Here is a 16,661-nt window from a genome sequence, read left to right as displayed (position 1 = left end):
CACGGCTATTTCTGTGGTCCACCAAGGAACAGCACCAGGTTTTGGGTTTTTTCTTTTGATTGTTCGATCGCTAATGGTTTGTATTAGGTCTGTGGTCCCCCTCAGCAGGTCATCCGGGTCATTCTGTGGGTTTATACTGGCTGGGTTGCTTTCTAAGGCTGTGATGAGCAGGTTTTTGAATGACATCTAGTCTGCTTTGGCAACTGTATTCTGTTTTTCTGTTGGTTTGTTAGTGTTACTGTTGTCAGTTGTCTGATTATTTTAAAGGTGATTGCACGGTCTGAGGTAGTCCATGCCTCCTCCACCTTCCAGTCAGTCACAAATCCCACCAAGTTCCTAGTGGCTAGGGATACATCAATCGTAGCCTCCCAGAGGGTGTTGCAAAAGGTTGGCAAGTGGTGAGGTTGATTTAGCACTGTCAGCTGTGATCCTGCCAAGTAATCCTCAAGGAGTTGACCATTTTGGGTTCCACGCCTGCCAGGAGTAGTACTGTGCCATGTCGGGGATCGACAGTTCATGTCAGCTCCTATGATGATTGTTTGGTTTCGTAGGATGTCCTGCAGGCATTGAAGATAGTCGATTGCAAATCTATCTGTTGTCCTGGTCTACAATAGAGTGCTACAACGTACAGGTTCCCTAAAGCTGTATTTAGCTGGGCACAGGCCGTGCAGAACTGCGTGATTTTAGTCACTGTGATATTGCTGTTCCTTACCAGGACAGCAGCCCATGGGGTGTCTTCAACTGTGTGTATCACTTTGTAGGTGAGTGGGTAGCCTACAACCCATTTCCCATGCGAGTATGGCCTCCTGTAATATGATGACATCCACGTTTCCCTCTTCAGCTTTAACCTGGATCTGGTAGGCTACTGCTCTAGCCCTCTGCGCATTTATTTGAATTATTTTTAGTATATTTGTGTTGTAAGCTTTAATTTTTGTCCCCATAGTTAATTCTACTTTGGTATAAACTCTTGGCTCGTTGGTATGTGGGACACATGGGGTCTCTCAGTGAATGCTTGTACTCTAGCTTTAAGTTTTTACAGTTTACGCAGGTAGGTCCCACATCTTTGTGGGGGCAGGCATTATATTCATGGCCTTTTTCTGAGCAGTGGCCGCATGTTGAGGTGGTTTGTGCACACATATGCGTGGTGTGACTGAACTTGCAGCAGCGGTAGCACTTCGGGACGACCACACGTTTGCGATATCGGTAGCAGCCCCATTCTATAAACACCCTTGTTTGGTTCTTCAGGGTTTACCAGGCTTCCGGGGTTAGTTCTACTACCCAGTTTTTGTTTATTCCATCCCTCGCGCATATCGGGAATATGCCATTTCCGGAATAACATCTCATTGTGGACAGAGAAAGGTGGTGGATGAACGTAGCTATCGATGTCTGTCTTGCATTGTTTCAGCCAATGACGACTTCAATGAGGGAGGTGCCAGAAATGTCTCTACCAAGACCATCAGGTGATCATTAGCCGCAATAGGTTATGGGAACCACTGACCCACCAGAGTCCCATTGCTAACACCACGTCACAGGACTCTATGCCTCAAGTGGGTGAAAGAACATTGGCACTGGTCCTTGGATGATTGGAGATGGGTCTCCTGGTCTGATAAGTCCCATTTACAGTCATTTACACCAAACATGGAGGGTGTGTGTTTGGTGGAAATCACACGAAGCTATGCATTGTGTCAGCAAGGACTGTTCAGGCAGGTGGGTGGTCGGTAATGGTCTGGGGCATGTTCAACTGGCACACATTGGGACCTCTGGTACGTCTAGATGCATCTCTGAATGGGCCAGGTTACGTGCCCATTCTTGCAGATCATCTGCATCCCTTCATGTCCAGTCACCCCGCAGAGCCGTGGTGACTAGAACATGGTTCAAAGAGCATTTTGCAAATTTTACCACCATGGAATGGCCTCCCCATTCACCGGCCATGAGTCTGGTGGAGCATCTTTAGGATGCTGTGGACGTCGCATTCCTGGGTGGATCCTCCACCCATGAATGCGACGGAATATGCGGTGCAGAAAGCATGGATGGAAATACCTGTGGAATGATTTCGTGAACTAGTGGACTCAATGCCTTGCTGTGGACTGCCCTTATCCAGGTGAAAGGTGGGCCTACCCGTTACTAGGTAGATATTACATGATTTCTGTCCACTCAGTGTATAACATAAGCAGAACACAGTTAGCAGATGCACTTCAACTGCGCAGGCTCCGATCCTACATTGGAGAAAGAAGGCTGCTATTCACAACATGGCCATAGGTGAAATTACAGAGCTGAATTTCTGGGTTCACTGCTCCTGGCACATTTCCCCACCCCTTGTCTCCGTTCTTCAGCACAGCTTGTAGCAGACCATAACTGGATAGTACTTACCGACAGATTCCTGCCAAAACAAATGCTGCTCCCACTTCAAGCGATCAACGGTGATCTCTAAGAAGTGGTCAACAGCAAAAAAATCACTAAGAGAAACGTTGGGAAAGTGTAAATTTAGAACTTTGCTTCTGGCTTCCAATAGTCTACATGTATATTATGTAACATGTGTATCTCTTTTTTCTGTATAGATGTAAATATGTATTGTAAACCCCTGGCACCACCGAGATGGGACTAATTGTACGTAGCTTCTATCACAATTAAAGATTCTATTCTATTCTATAGTTGTGAATGTCCGGGTTGGAGTCTAATTGTTGAAAAAATTAATTCAAAGTAATTTATAAAATTTTAACTTTAATAATATAGTGAGAATCAGAATACATGGGTTTCATAAGAAAATATTGAGGCAAGCCTCTTCAGTCTAATTATTTATAATGTGAAACAAACGTTGTTGTTCTTATATTTTGATTAAATTAATGATGAATTGGTTTCTGATTGTTTTCACGGAACTAGTTACAATAATTAATCGTAAACAATTCAATAAGATGGTGCTTAATGAAATAGTGAAAGTGTGCTGCTGGGCTTTTGGACCAGGAATATTACCATGTTTACTGAATTCTAGATCTTTATTTATACATAACTGAATTTTCATAATTGATGAGGTCCATAAAAAAGGCTTTTTGCCTAAAACCACCCTCATGTCCTCCCTCACCTAGCACTTTGATAAAATTTGTTTTCTTGTTTATCTTGTTTCTCAAACAATGATTAGCAGCTTTTCATAAACACAGTTTGTGAAGTGGTTTTTGCCATTCTAAGCCAAGCCCAGGGCCTGAATTATGCTAGGGTGAACTGGAACAGTGCTCTGGTTGTTTTAAAGTTTCCCAGTGATGTCATCTCTAATATTCATACGAAATTCAACATTGGAGATGCTCATATCATTTGAAATCAGTTTAATAGTTTAATCTGTTTTGTTATACTACTAGTATATAGAAAAATATTCCGCTGTTATTGGCACATTGCGGTTGTGAATGTACATCTCTACAAGTGTGTTCATAGGCTGATGTGTGTATTGCATGGGCTGAAAAATTTGGAATAACTTAGGCCGAGGAAGTTGTTTTGCCCCAGCACCTCCCTATGCCTGAGACCAGCTAACTAGAGCTCTACAACTGAAGAGGACTCTAGAATTTCTCCAGTCTATGACATCATTTGAACCCAGATCTCCCCAAACAAGTGATGTGATGAACCCAACACAAGGGCTACTGAGGCGAAATTGTGTCTGTTCATTGTTTACTTACAGGCAACATATAGATGGTAAATCATATGCTCCTGTACAGGCCAATATGTTTTAGATACAGTAAAAGTTATTCAATATTTGCTTAATTTCTTAGGAAATGAGATAAATCAGATGATATATTCAACATGGAGTGACTGAAAAGTGTTTGACCGGATGGTCAAACACTTTTCAGTCACAACTTCCCTGATTGTAGTTGCATCTGACAGGATGAGCACTGAGGTGAGTTTTCTCCCGATAACAGGAAAAGATGAGTGTGTCCAATTCTGAGTCTTGCCAATACCACTTCCTCTCATCTGTCTCGCATTAAGCTAGAGATAAGCTTAAGGTACCAATTATCAAAGCATGCTTTGCATAGCATTATTATTAGTAGAGGCATACGATGCAAGAAAGCAAGCTTATGCAGCATCAGCCAAAAAAACCCTCCCATTTCACCCCTCCACTCAATCCATTTGCCTGTCCAGCTCCTCAGCCTTAAATTTATTTAGTTTATTAGCTTCCACAACAAAAGATGGAAGCCTGTTCCACCAATCAACTATCCGCTGGCTAAAGGCAAATTTCCGCACATCCATGCATAAATGATGGGTTTATAATCAGTGTGAGGAACCTGAGGATGTTGTGAGAGAGATAGTTGGGGATGTTTAGTGGCAAGATCAACACTTTCATTTTCTGGAATGCCAGAATAACCAGAAATCCAGAAAAAACTGATTGACTCACTGCAGATTAGCTGGGAATGAATGTCTTTCAAGATAATATGAGAAATTCTTCCTTATGGCAGGTGAGATGGAAAGCTCAATAATTTTACTAAGTGCTAATTTGATGGCATATAATTCAGTTGTGAAGATGCTGCATGCTAATGGTAATGAGGCTGTAACAGTAAGTGAATGAAACACTGCAGCAACACCTACCATACTGGCAGTTTTCGATCTATCAGTATAGATTTTATAGGCATGGGAGTTCAGAGTAGAGTGAGCTGAGTGCAACTGCCTGATATTGCAGGGAGGTATGGTATTCTTTCCTCACTGAAGAAAGTGTAAATCGTAAGAGGCAGAAATGTACATCCAAGGTGGAACAGGTGCAGTTGTGTCCTGAAAAATATCACTGAAATCGATATTCCAACTCTGAACAAGCTCTTTAATCCTGATTGAAGCAGGTCTATTTTCATTTGGCTTGCTCTCATAGAAAAAATCCCACCAAGTATTACAGAGATACTCCCAACTGGGGTGAGGTGGAAGACTCTGGATCTTAGCAGAGTATTGCAGTAGTAATGTTTTCCGATGAAGATGTAATGGAGGATCGTGCACTTCGATATAAAGATTTTGGATTGGAGAAGTCCTGAAAGCACCCAAAGCAGTCCTCAGAGCACTGCGGTGAATCACATTTAGACTTTGTAAAGTAGTTCTGGCAGAGTCATATACTGGACAACCATAATCTAAGCATGAATGGATTAAAGTTCTGTAAAGATGCATTAAAGTATACTGATCAGCTCCCCAAGACATGGACAAGACTGATCAAAGCATGTTCAAATGCTTTAGACATGTAGTTCTTAAGTGAATAATGTGAGCTTGGAAGTTCAGCTTGCTGTCTAATATCTGTCCAAGAAATCTAACAGTAGTAATAAGTGGGATTGGAGTATTATTTATTTGCAAGTCAGGATCAGAATGGAGAACCTGTCGCTTGCAAAAGTGAGTGGCAGTACATTTCTTTTCTGATAGTCAATAACCGTTCCGCAAAGTCCAGGATTCTATTTTGTTTGTGGCAAGTTGGAGCTGCCATTCGATGGTATTGATACTTTGAGACCGACAGGAAATGGTAAGGTCGTCTGCATACATATGTTTCAACAGTTTTTGGGATATCTTCTGTCATGCTGCAGGACTCCTTCCTGAATGTGAGAAGCAGAGAGTATGTTTTTATATTTGACCTGAAAAGAATGCAATTGCAGGAAATTTTGAATTATTTTAGGCAAATGGCCTCTAAGTCCCAGATGGTAAATATCCATAAGAATACCATGACACCAGGTCGAATGCTTTTTTCAAGGTCTATGTTGACCATAACCAGATGTTTCCCAACAAAGGCATTGCGGATCTGAGATTCGGCTTTGATGAGCATGTCTAAGGTTGATCTGTTCTTTCGAAAGTCGTACTGACGATCTGGCAGCAGATTCTGTGAGTCCCTGATATAAGTGAGCCTTGTGTGGACCATCCTTTCGAAAATTTTACTCAAGCAACTTGTGAGAGATATGAGCCTATAATTTTGAACCAGGGAAGGATCTTTGCCTGGTTTTGGTATGGCAATAATGAAAGAATGTCACCAGGAAGAAGGATAGGCATTTTCACAGAAGATCCGATTGTAGAAGAAGAAGATCAACAAAGTATGCAAGTCCTTTTCAGGTAAATGCTTCAGCATAAGGTAATGAATATCATCTGGGCCTGTGGCACTCTATTGGATGATCTATTTAATGATTCTTTGAGTTCTGTTGAAGTAAAGGGTTGGTTGTATGGGAAGGAGTGGTGCGTGAAGAAGTTGATTTTATGCTGTTCTGTACCTGCTTTAATGTTTTGGAAAGAGGATGCATAGGAAGCAGAAGCAGAGATTGTGGAGAACGATTCTGCTAATGCATTAGCAACTTCTTCAGGAGTAGATAAGTCTTTCCCTTTCCAATAAAGTATTGGAGAGGGCAGCCGAACAAATTTGCCATTTAGGGCCTGTATCTTTCTCTAGATGAGCCGTATATCTGTGTCTCTTGTTATGGTTGAGGCAAAGGCAATCCATGAGTCACGTTTTGCTTTATGTCTAATTTGTCTTGATTTTACTTTAAGTCTCTTATAAGCAATTAAGTTACTGATGGCAGGATACATGCGGAAATTATTACAAGCACGATTTTTCTCCTGTTTGGCATTAAAGCACTTTGTATAGCACCAGTGATTTTGGTGGGTGTGATATGTCTTGGATTTTGCAATGGAGGCATTAGCCGCAGTCAGAATGGTTGGTTATGTGAGTGGTTATATTATCAACTGGTTTCTGTTGAACATAAAGGATTTTGGAAGAATAGCCATCCCAATTCGCTTTATTAAACTTCCAATTGGATCGTTGATCAGGATTTTGAGTTACCATTTGTTTGCATTGAGCATATGATTGGAAAGTGATCGCTATTAAAGGGATCGGATAATACCGACCACGTCATAATTGGAAAGATGAATGGTGAACAAATTGACGTCAACTGCAGAATTAGATCCTGTAGGTAGGCGGATATAGATAGAGATCCAGAGTTGAGCAAATTAAGATCATTGTTATTTATAAATTCCTCAATCAATTTGCCTTTTCTGTCCATTGTAGTGTCCACCCCCACAATGGATGGTGTCCATTAAAGTCACCGAAAAGACAAATTGGAGTTGGGAGTTGAGTAATGAGGTTGTCACTTTCTGATTGCGGAAGTGGCAGAGATGGCGAAATATAAATGGAAACAAGGATAACTGAAATATCCACTGCAATGCGAGCAGCCACAGCTTCTAGATTGGTTCTTAATTGGATTGGTCTGGATGGTACATTGGAATTAACAAGAAATGGCTACTCCTCCACATGCTGAAGACTCTGAGTTCCTATCTTGCCTATAGATCGTATAATCTGAGAATTTTGGCGAAATTTTTGGTGACAAGAATGTCCCCTAACGGATTGAATTGAGTTAATAAATCCCTTAAGTCATCAAAATGACTGCTTAGTCCTCTGCAGTTACATTGTATGATGTTATGCATTATTTAGGTTTGGCTGAGGACAATTCATTAGACTGCTTTTTGTGCACTGGGCACTTTTTCTATTCTTTTCTTGGGAAGGAGGGGCATCCAGTAAACATAGTGTCATTTGCATGAAGCTCTAATATAGGTTTCTCATCATCAGAGTGTACATCTACTTCCATACTGTTGGTTGGCGATTTGATTTTCTTACTGTCTTTGGTAGTTTCTGATTTTTTGCTGTCATATGATGTGGTTAGAGTATCAGTTTGGATACTAATTGGACTGTTAGTCGCTTCGCTGGTTTTAGTTTTAGGAGAATCTTTTGTGGAGGCTGATAAGGTTAACCCAGTTTGCCAGAGGTGCTCGGTGGTATTAATACATCAGTTTGAACTGCATTTGAAAGATGGTTTTGGGTGTGAAATGTGCATGAGACAGACTAGGCATGGTCAACGAAATTTGTCTGAGTGCCTCGGGATATGTCACTATGTTCAATTTTGTACTTTTGAATTTTCTTTCTGTTTTTCCACATATCACATGATTTAGAAAAGGCAAAGACGTTTTCTTTGCCTTTTATAAAAAAGAAAAGGCTAACTGCAAAGGAAGCCATCTGGCTTCCTTTGCAGTAGGGACAAATCAGAGTTGTAGCTGAGCAATCTGCTTGTGTATGAGTCACTACCTTTGAGCCACACAGGACAGATTGAGTCACTCTGCATGCCTGCTGGGAGTGGCCATATTTCTGGCATTTAAAACAACAAAGAGGATTCGGAATGTATGGCCGAATTCGGCGGTTTAAATAGCTAGCTTTTACTGTGGACGGCAAATCAGGAGTGCTGATAGTTAAAATGATGGAATGAGTTGTGGACGAGATTTCCATCTTTTTTAATCATTATGTGCCTCGCACTGATTACCTTCTGATTACTCAGTTCCTGAACTAATTCCTCCTCAGACACCACAAGTAGATCCCACTCTGTAATCACTCCTTTCGATGAATTTATGGTATTGTTGGGAGTAACAGATACTGGCAGCCCACCAAATTTGGTTGTCTTTAATAGCCACTCAGAATGTTTGGTGGCTGTTTCTACTAGGAGGTTTCCGGATTGTAGTTGCTTCACCATTTTGGGTGATCCAGCGATAGATTCCAAATATTTTTATATCATAAATGGTGATAACTTACCCACATGCTGAGTGGACAGAGAGTGTATCATCAAAAAGTTCGGTAGGTTAAGACACTGCTTTTCTTCGAAGCCTTTTAGGTTGGTCAGCATTTTCATTAGAGTCCATTGCTGCTCCTTTTAGCCCTGGGAGAGTGACTTTCTTCTCTCAGGTTACCATCCCCGCTATCATTCTGTTAGTTTGGGAAGTACCATGTATTTGTTTTGTTAAATTGGTCTCCCAGTTTGTGAGTCTAATGCTTGGAAGTTGAAATGGTCTCTTTTGTCAAAGTATATGGCTTGTAGGTGGCTTTTAGGGTTGGTGCATTTGATGATCAGGTCTGTGGGATATATTTCCAGTGCTAATCTGTCGACTTTATCACAATTGACAAGCAGCTCAAGTTCCATTGCCATCCTTTACTTGCACTACTATGAAAACAAAATTAAAGACAACATAATTTTCTTCAGCTACATTGATGATGTCTTAGTTGTCAAGTGTGATAAATTCGACAGATTACCACTGGAAATATATCCCACAGACCTGACCATCAAATGTACCAACCCTAAAAGCCACCTACAAGCCATATACCTCGACAGCAAAATAACAATCAAAGAAAATAAAGTCAACACAGGACACTTTGACAAAAGAGACTATTTCAACTTCTAAGCCAATTGACTCACAAACTGGGAGACCAATTTAACAAAACAAATACATGGTAATGTAATCAGATATCAAACTAACAGAATAATACACATTTGTAGTATCCAGGAAAACATGCTGGATGCATGACAAAAACTAAAAACTAATTTAATCCAGAACAAAATGCCTGTTAAGTTCATCAGAAACCATATTAAAGCAGCCATTCAAGCCAATTTAACCCTATATCACCCCAACACTAACCACAATAGGGCCACAGAGCAACTGTTTGGGTCCCTATTAGATTCCTGGGTTCATTGTGCTCAGACAAGGCTTATTATTTGACTGCACTGTAACCCGGATGTCCAAATTCAACTCCTAATACTACAATAACTATAATAGGAGTTCTCATGCTGACCCTGGCTACCAATCCGAATGCTTTATAGCACTAACTTCACTGGATATTATAAATTTGATTGAAAAGTGATATAAATGGCAACAAAAGCAAACACGCTACACTGGGCATACATGGGCTGTTATGCTGTAGAAAGGTTACATCAGTCCTTGTCTAGAGGATAAAATTACCAATTTGATTTTTCAATAAAAAAAATTGCAATCTTAAAATGTATTAACCTAAAATAGGTATTCACCATAATCCCTAATTATCAATTACAAATTTAATACAGGTTGCATAATCACAAACAAACAAATTAACCCATCCCTTAAGCATATATAATTATTAATGGCAGACTAACCAACAAATCAGACCAGATGGCACCCTGGCCTCCTATAAAGAGGCTCCTAGGAAGATTGCATGTGCTTTCTCGTACCAACCACCAGCTATAGTGATTGCAGGTAAATATCTTAAAATACCTATATACTTTTTACATTTACTCTGATGCATACCTGTCGGGCTTTGGGTCTCAATCCCAGTTTGCAGCTAATAATTGTCTCTACATTCTTTGTAATTCTCGGCGTTGCTTCATTCAGGCCTGTAGCATGTGCATAATATCACATGGTCTTTCATTTCGCTCAAAGCATTTCACAATTTCATATTTTTTCTCAATCGACAGAGGCAGACTGGCCATAAGCCTTACCGGGGAAACACCGGTGGGCCAAAGGCCGGTGTGATTTTGGCCATAAACGCTAGTATAAGGCCGCTACAAATTTTCCCGGGTAAGAATTTTTGACCAGTCCGCCTCTGTTTATCGATATTGCTTTTCTTTTTCTCTATGAATCTGTAGTGTCTTCACCAGGACGCTTCCTTTTCACACCTTTTAAGTATTTTACTCATTTTTAGGGAATAAAGCACAATTACAAAACGAGGAGGCATGCTTGATTCACATAAACAAGGCTGCGCATGTGTAGCAACTGAATAAACAACACCGTAAGGCAGAGACACACTATGAACATCTCACTAGCTCACATTTTACTAAAGCACATTTCTGGGGGTTACTACCATAAAACAATAAAAACAATTTCCAGTTGCGTTCCTGCTAGTGGAATCTGTTATAAACGGGTAGTAAACTCTATCTAATTGCATTTGCGATAATATCGATAGCTGGAATTGTGTGGGTTTTTATGTTATTATGGTGAAATGTGTTTCCCCCTTCACTGATATAAAAAACAATAATTCAGACACAGCATGGGTTTGTTAAGGGAAAGTCTTGTCTGACAAATTTGATAGGATATTATGATGTGGTTACAAAGGAACTGGATGCAAAAAATAATTTTGATATCATATATTTGGATTTCAGGAAAGCTTTTGACACTGTTGCGCATGGAAGACTATTGTACAAATTGGAGCAGAATGGTATTAAGGGTAAGTTGCTACAATGGATAAAAGGATGGTTAAATGGGAGAAGACAGAGGGTGGTAATCAATGGGTGCTGCTCTTCTTGGACTAATGTTATTAATGGAGTCCCACAGGGTTCGGTGTTAGGTCCACTGTTGTTTTGTATATTTATCAATGATATTGATGAAGGTATATCAGACTTAATGTTGAAATTTGCAGATGATACAAAGGTTGGCAGGGTTGTTAATGACAGTAATGGCAGTGTGCTACTGCAACAGGATCTAGATAATTTGGGCAGATGGGCTAAGAAGTGGCAACTGAAGTTTAACCTTGACAAATGCAAAGTACTGCATATGGGTAGAAGTAACCCCAGAGAAACGTATCAACTGTGTGGTACTACACTTAAGGTGGTAGAAAATGAAAAAGACCTGGGAGTAATTGTGCAGTCAGATATGAAGTTTTCTGAGCAATGCAGACAGGCTGCCAGGGCAGGTCATGGGGTTTTGTCAATGATATATAGGAATTTTGCTAGCAGGGAAAAGGAGGTGATTATCCCTCTGTATAAGGAAATGGTCAGGCCACGCCTTGAGTACTGCATACAGGTCTGGAGGCCTCATTTTAGGAAGGATGTAGATTTACTTGAGCGTGTACAGGGAAGGGCAACAAGATTGGTGAGGGGAATGAAGGGATCCTCTTACCAAGAGAGGCTTAAGTTCTGCAAATTGCAGTGGCTGGAGACTAGGCACCTGCACGGTGATCTGATTGAGGTGTATAAGGCCTTGAATGGGTTGAGCACGCCGAATTCTGATGGGATCCTTCCACTTGTTCCGATTACGAACCTAAGGGGGCATAAATTCAAATTAAGAAAAGACAGATGTAGATTAGATGTGCGGAAATTTGCCTTTAGCCAGCGGGTGGTTAATTGCTGGAACAAACTTCCATCTGTCGTTGTGGAAGTTGATAGGTTGAATAAATTTAAGGAGGAACTGGACAGGCATTTGGAGGGAATGGTGTGATTTTTTTTTTTGGCTGATGCTGCATAAGCTCATACACTTGCTTTCTTGCATCAAATGCCACTGCTACTACTACTACTACAAAAATACATTTTCAGAATCTTCTCTTCATTCCTATTGTGTTGCGTTCTGTTGGGGTGATTCTGCGTTCGACTGCCATTTCTTGTAAACACAAAGGCGAATCGTGCATAAGCGAATTCGTGTAGTGTAAACACGTGTTATACGAGGACTGACTGTAATTACACTTGACAGGTCAGCACTCCTACTGAATACACTGATAATATACATATGTCTATATTTCATTATGGTTGCCAGGTATTTCTGCAATAACGATTAGTGCCCCGGTTCCATAACCCAGTTTAATAATTTAATACTTTTTCTTGCTTGCTTAGTTGTTCAGTAATGTCATTATATCCTATTATTTTTAATATTATATATATATATATATATAATATTACCTTAAAATTAACTACTTTTAACAGTACTTAAAATTTTTTTGATTTAAATATGCATATACATTCTTATGCTGACAGCAACTTGCCAAAATGAATTTCAAGCAATTGGTTTATTTTCATCAGTACATAAGAATAGTAACTTGTGATGTATTTTATGTTGCCAGAGTTAAAACTGAAGTAGTACTAGTGGAGGGGAGGGAAGGGGGCCTTTATTAGAAAAAAAGATAAATAACTGCCTTATTCCAAACTAGTTAAAGTTAGACAGTTGGATCTGTCGTTCATGATGGCTCAAAAAACAATTAATAGTAACAATTTCTCCAAAGTTTGTCTCTGCCCATTGTCCAGATGTAGATTAGTAATGCAATGGATTATCATCACATTATTTCTGATGAAGGATGTGTTGTCTCAGGAAGGTTGGCAGGAGGAACAGAGGCAACCCAACATTGTAAAAATCCAGGTTAGGAGAAAATTCCTTTGTTCATTTTTACTGTTATGAGGGATATTTGAAAAATTTTTGGCCTAGGGTAGAAAGAATGAAGCAATTTGGAAATGAATCAACTTTTATTCAACACAGCTTTTTCTTTTCTTTTTTTTTTTTTTTTTTGATTTTTCTGTCTGGGGATTTCTATTTGGACTGTCTATTAGACACCAACTTATTATAAGTGGTACTAATATAAATGACTGAAGCTATGATCCCTTTGGATAATCTTTATAATCAATGTTCTGGGTAGTCACCAAAACTGAAGTAGTACTAGGTGGAGGGAGGGAAGGGGGCCTTTATTAGAAAAAAAAAAAGATAAATAACTGCCTTATTATTCCAAACTAGTTAAAGTTAGGCAGCTGGATCTGTCATTCATGATGGCTCAAAAAACTGGATTAATAGTAACAATTGCTCCAAAGTTTGTCTCTGCCCATTGTCCAAATGTAGATTAGTAATAACAATGGATTATCATCACATTATTTGTGATGAAGGATGTGTTGTTTCAGGAAGGTTGGCAGGAGGAACAGAGGCAAGCCAACATTGTAAAAATCCAGGTAGGAGAAATTCCTTTGTTCATTTTTACTGTTATGAGGGATATTTGAAAATGAATCAACTTTTATTCAACACAGCTTACCTTTTTTTTTTATTTTTCTGTTTGGTGATTTCTATTTGGACTGTCTGTTAGACAACTTATTACAAGCGGTACTAATATAAATGACTGAGGCTATAATCTCTTTGGATAATTTTTATAATCAATGTTCTAGGGTAGTCACCAAAAGAGTGACTAAGGTTAATATTAGCAGTTTTAAGTTATCTGTGATAAGCGTAATTTACTTTATCTTCTTGTACCTTATATATTCTGTTGAATATTGAAATGTAATGAAATGTTGAATCTTGATATTCATTTCAATATAGGAAGCAGATGTCTGTATGAGAAATTAAATTAGAAAAGAGGAATTCGATTTGATTATTACAGTCCTTTTCCTAGTTTTTGATTTATTAAGGAAAATAGGCATTGTCTTACATTAGTTATAGTGATAAAAAAGAAAAGGTTGCAAACAGTTTTCACTGCATATGAGCTTCAATTTATCTAACTTCTAATAATGAAACACCAAGCATACAATAAAAGTACAATAAAAGTTTTGGCATCCCTAAATCATAAACATTTTCAATTTTGGATATTAATAATTGACTAATTATTAATTAAAAAGTAATAATTAAAGAGTAATTTCTTTTTCCATCATTCATTTATTGATAACCAAAATTATTTATTTATAACCAAGTTCAACAAACCTATGTTATTACGAACTATTCCAAATAAAATTTACCTCAAGCATAGAAACCAGCTCTTGTTTGGAAACTCCAATCCTATCTTTATCTGCACTGTCAACCACATATATAATAGCATCTGTATTGGAATAGTAGCAACGCCAATAAGGCCTATGAAACAATCAATTCATGTCATGCGTTGCAACCAAATCAGTATCAAAGGCAACAAAGGATTAATTAATTTATATTTGCAATAGAAATTAATTAATTAATAAATAAAAAAATCTTAAGTTTGATACAAAAAAATTATTAGCTAATAAAAAAAACTGTAAATTCATAGGTTAAAAGAATAATGTTTCTGTGATTTTTTTTAAGTCTCTTGAAACTGTGAAATGAAAGTCTGTTTGAATTGTGAAATGTAAGGTTATTTAAAAGGGTTATTTATTAAGCACAATACTATATAGTAATTATGTAGCAGAGCATGTGATGATATAATCAGAGACTTGCAGTTAACTAAAAACATCTAAACCTTAAAAATGAAAAATAGCAGCATGTGTAGGCATTTCGTGATAGTTCTATGTTACTGCTTCAATGAATTAACAACGGACAATAGAGACAATTTTCAGAGATAAAAATGAAATATACAAAAGGATTAACAGTTTCTTTTCCTATTCTATTATAATGGGAACAAGAGTAACTCCATGCGGGCGAAGTTTTTATGGCTCTAGCTAATAGAGAAGTTTTTCTTATATTTTTGCCATTTTATTGCCTTAATTGGCACATTAATTCATTTTCTAGAAGTAGCTCTATATTTCTAGCTACAATATTTAGTTAATTTTGAAACAGATTTTGTAGGTTATTACTTAGTATTGGTAAAATTTGTACAGTTCGAAACTTGCCGTCATTGTTGTAATATATTAGAATGTTACAGAACAGCTTAACACATATCTCGAACTTGATAGCATCGGTAAGGTATAATATAAAACTAGATAGCGTAATACATAGCACTGTATTAGGAATCTGTTAGCTTGGTATGGTATTGGCAATTAATCAATTAATTTATAAATCTTAATTTTTATTGTTAATTAAACTGTATTTAAATGGAAATCATGCCCCAAACTAGAGCAGCAAAGCAACGTGCACTAAGTAGCAAAAAGTGTTGTGGTTCGGGGGGAGAACAGAAGGGACGATTCTCTAATGCATCACAATCCAGCCTGGAGGATATCTTTGTGTGTGCATGCTACATGCAGAGAATGTGAAGAAATTAGGCCCCAACTCAGCGTTCTGATGGGCATCTATGAGAGTATGAATATTCAGGTAGAAGCCCTCGAAGGAATTAAAATGGGGGGCCCAACTCAACGCCAGAGCTTGCCCTTGTGTGCTAGGCAACAAAGTGGCAATCTTCAGGGCAGAATGCGCCAGTCCCACAGGAGATAGTTACTGTCGGTGACTCAATTGTCAGGGAAAAGGGAAATATATTGTGCAAAAAGGATAGGTGGAATAGGTCCAGGGTATGTCTGCCAGGGGAAAAAGTTGATGACACTGCAGAGCAGATATCTTTTAAGGGCACAAAAGGTGATATTGTTGTACACATTGGCACTAATGACATTAATTACAGGAGATCTGCTGATTTGCTAACAAGTACAGGTCAATGATGAAAAAAAGTCACAAGGTAGGTTAAATTTGAAATTGTCTGCAATCCAGCCCATAAATATAGGAGGGAGTATATGATGGGAGCCTCAATTTGGCCATGGAGAGATTGTGCAAGGCTCATGGGGTTGAATCTCATTGTGGTCTGTCCTTGTTAACAGGAGAGATTGCTTCTACAGGGATGGGATACACTTAAATAAAAAGGGTGCAAGAATATTTGCTGAAGCTATCGAGGTAGTAGTAGTAGTAGTGGCATGTGATTCAAGAAAGCAAGTGTATGAGCTTATGCAGCATCAACCAAAAAAAAAAAAAAAAAAAATCACACCATTTCCTCCAAATGCCTGTCCAGTTCCTCCTTAAATTTATTCAACCTATCAACTTCCACAATGACAGATGGAAGTTTGTTCCAGCAATTAACCACCCGCTGGCTAAAGGCAAATTTCCGCACATCTATTCTACATTTTCTTAATTTGAATTTATGCCCACTTAGGTTCATAATCTGAACAAGTGGAAGGATCCCATCAGAATTCAGCGTACTCAACCCATTCAAGGCCTTATATACCTCAATCACATCACCACGCAGGTGCCTAGTCTCCAGCCACTGCAATTTGCAGAACTTGCAGTGGCTGGAAACAAGGCACCTGCACGGATCCCTTCATTCCCCTCACCAATCTTGTTGCCCTTCTCTGTACACACTCAAGTAAATCTGCATCCTTCATAAAATGAGGCCTCCAGACTGTACGCAGTACTCAAGGCGTGGCCTCACCATTGCCTTACACAGAGGGATAATCACCTCCTTTTCCCCGCTAGCAAAATTCCTA

At 38.8% G+C, this 16,661-nt stretch overlaps 1 protein-coding gene across 1 annotated transcript in view; it reads right to left on the bottom strand.

Moving 5' to 3' along the window:
• Arl1 (ADP ribosylation factor-like 1) overlaps window positions 1–16,661 on the bottom strand; it is a 128,704-nt gene that overhangs the window by 37,226 nt on the left and 74,817 nt on the right. Inside the window, exon 4 of the mRNA XM_090386989.1 lies at window positions 14,250–14,361. Coding sequence (XP_090243115.1) covers window positions 14,250–14,361 — 112 coding nt within the window. The remainder of the gene's footprint in view (window positions 1–14,249; window positions 14,362–16,661) is intronic.

Source organism: Mastigoproctus giganteus, chromosome 12, assembly GCF_048544385.1.
Source record: "Mastigoproctus giganteus isolate SK-2022 chromosome 12, ASM4854438v1, whole genome shotgun sequence".
NCBI lineage: Eukaryota > Metazoa > Arthropoda > Arachnida > Uropygi > Thelyphonidae > Mastigoproctus > Mastigoproctus giganteus.
This window is presented reverse-complemented; position numbering and strand designations above follow the sequence as displayed.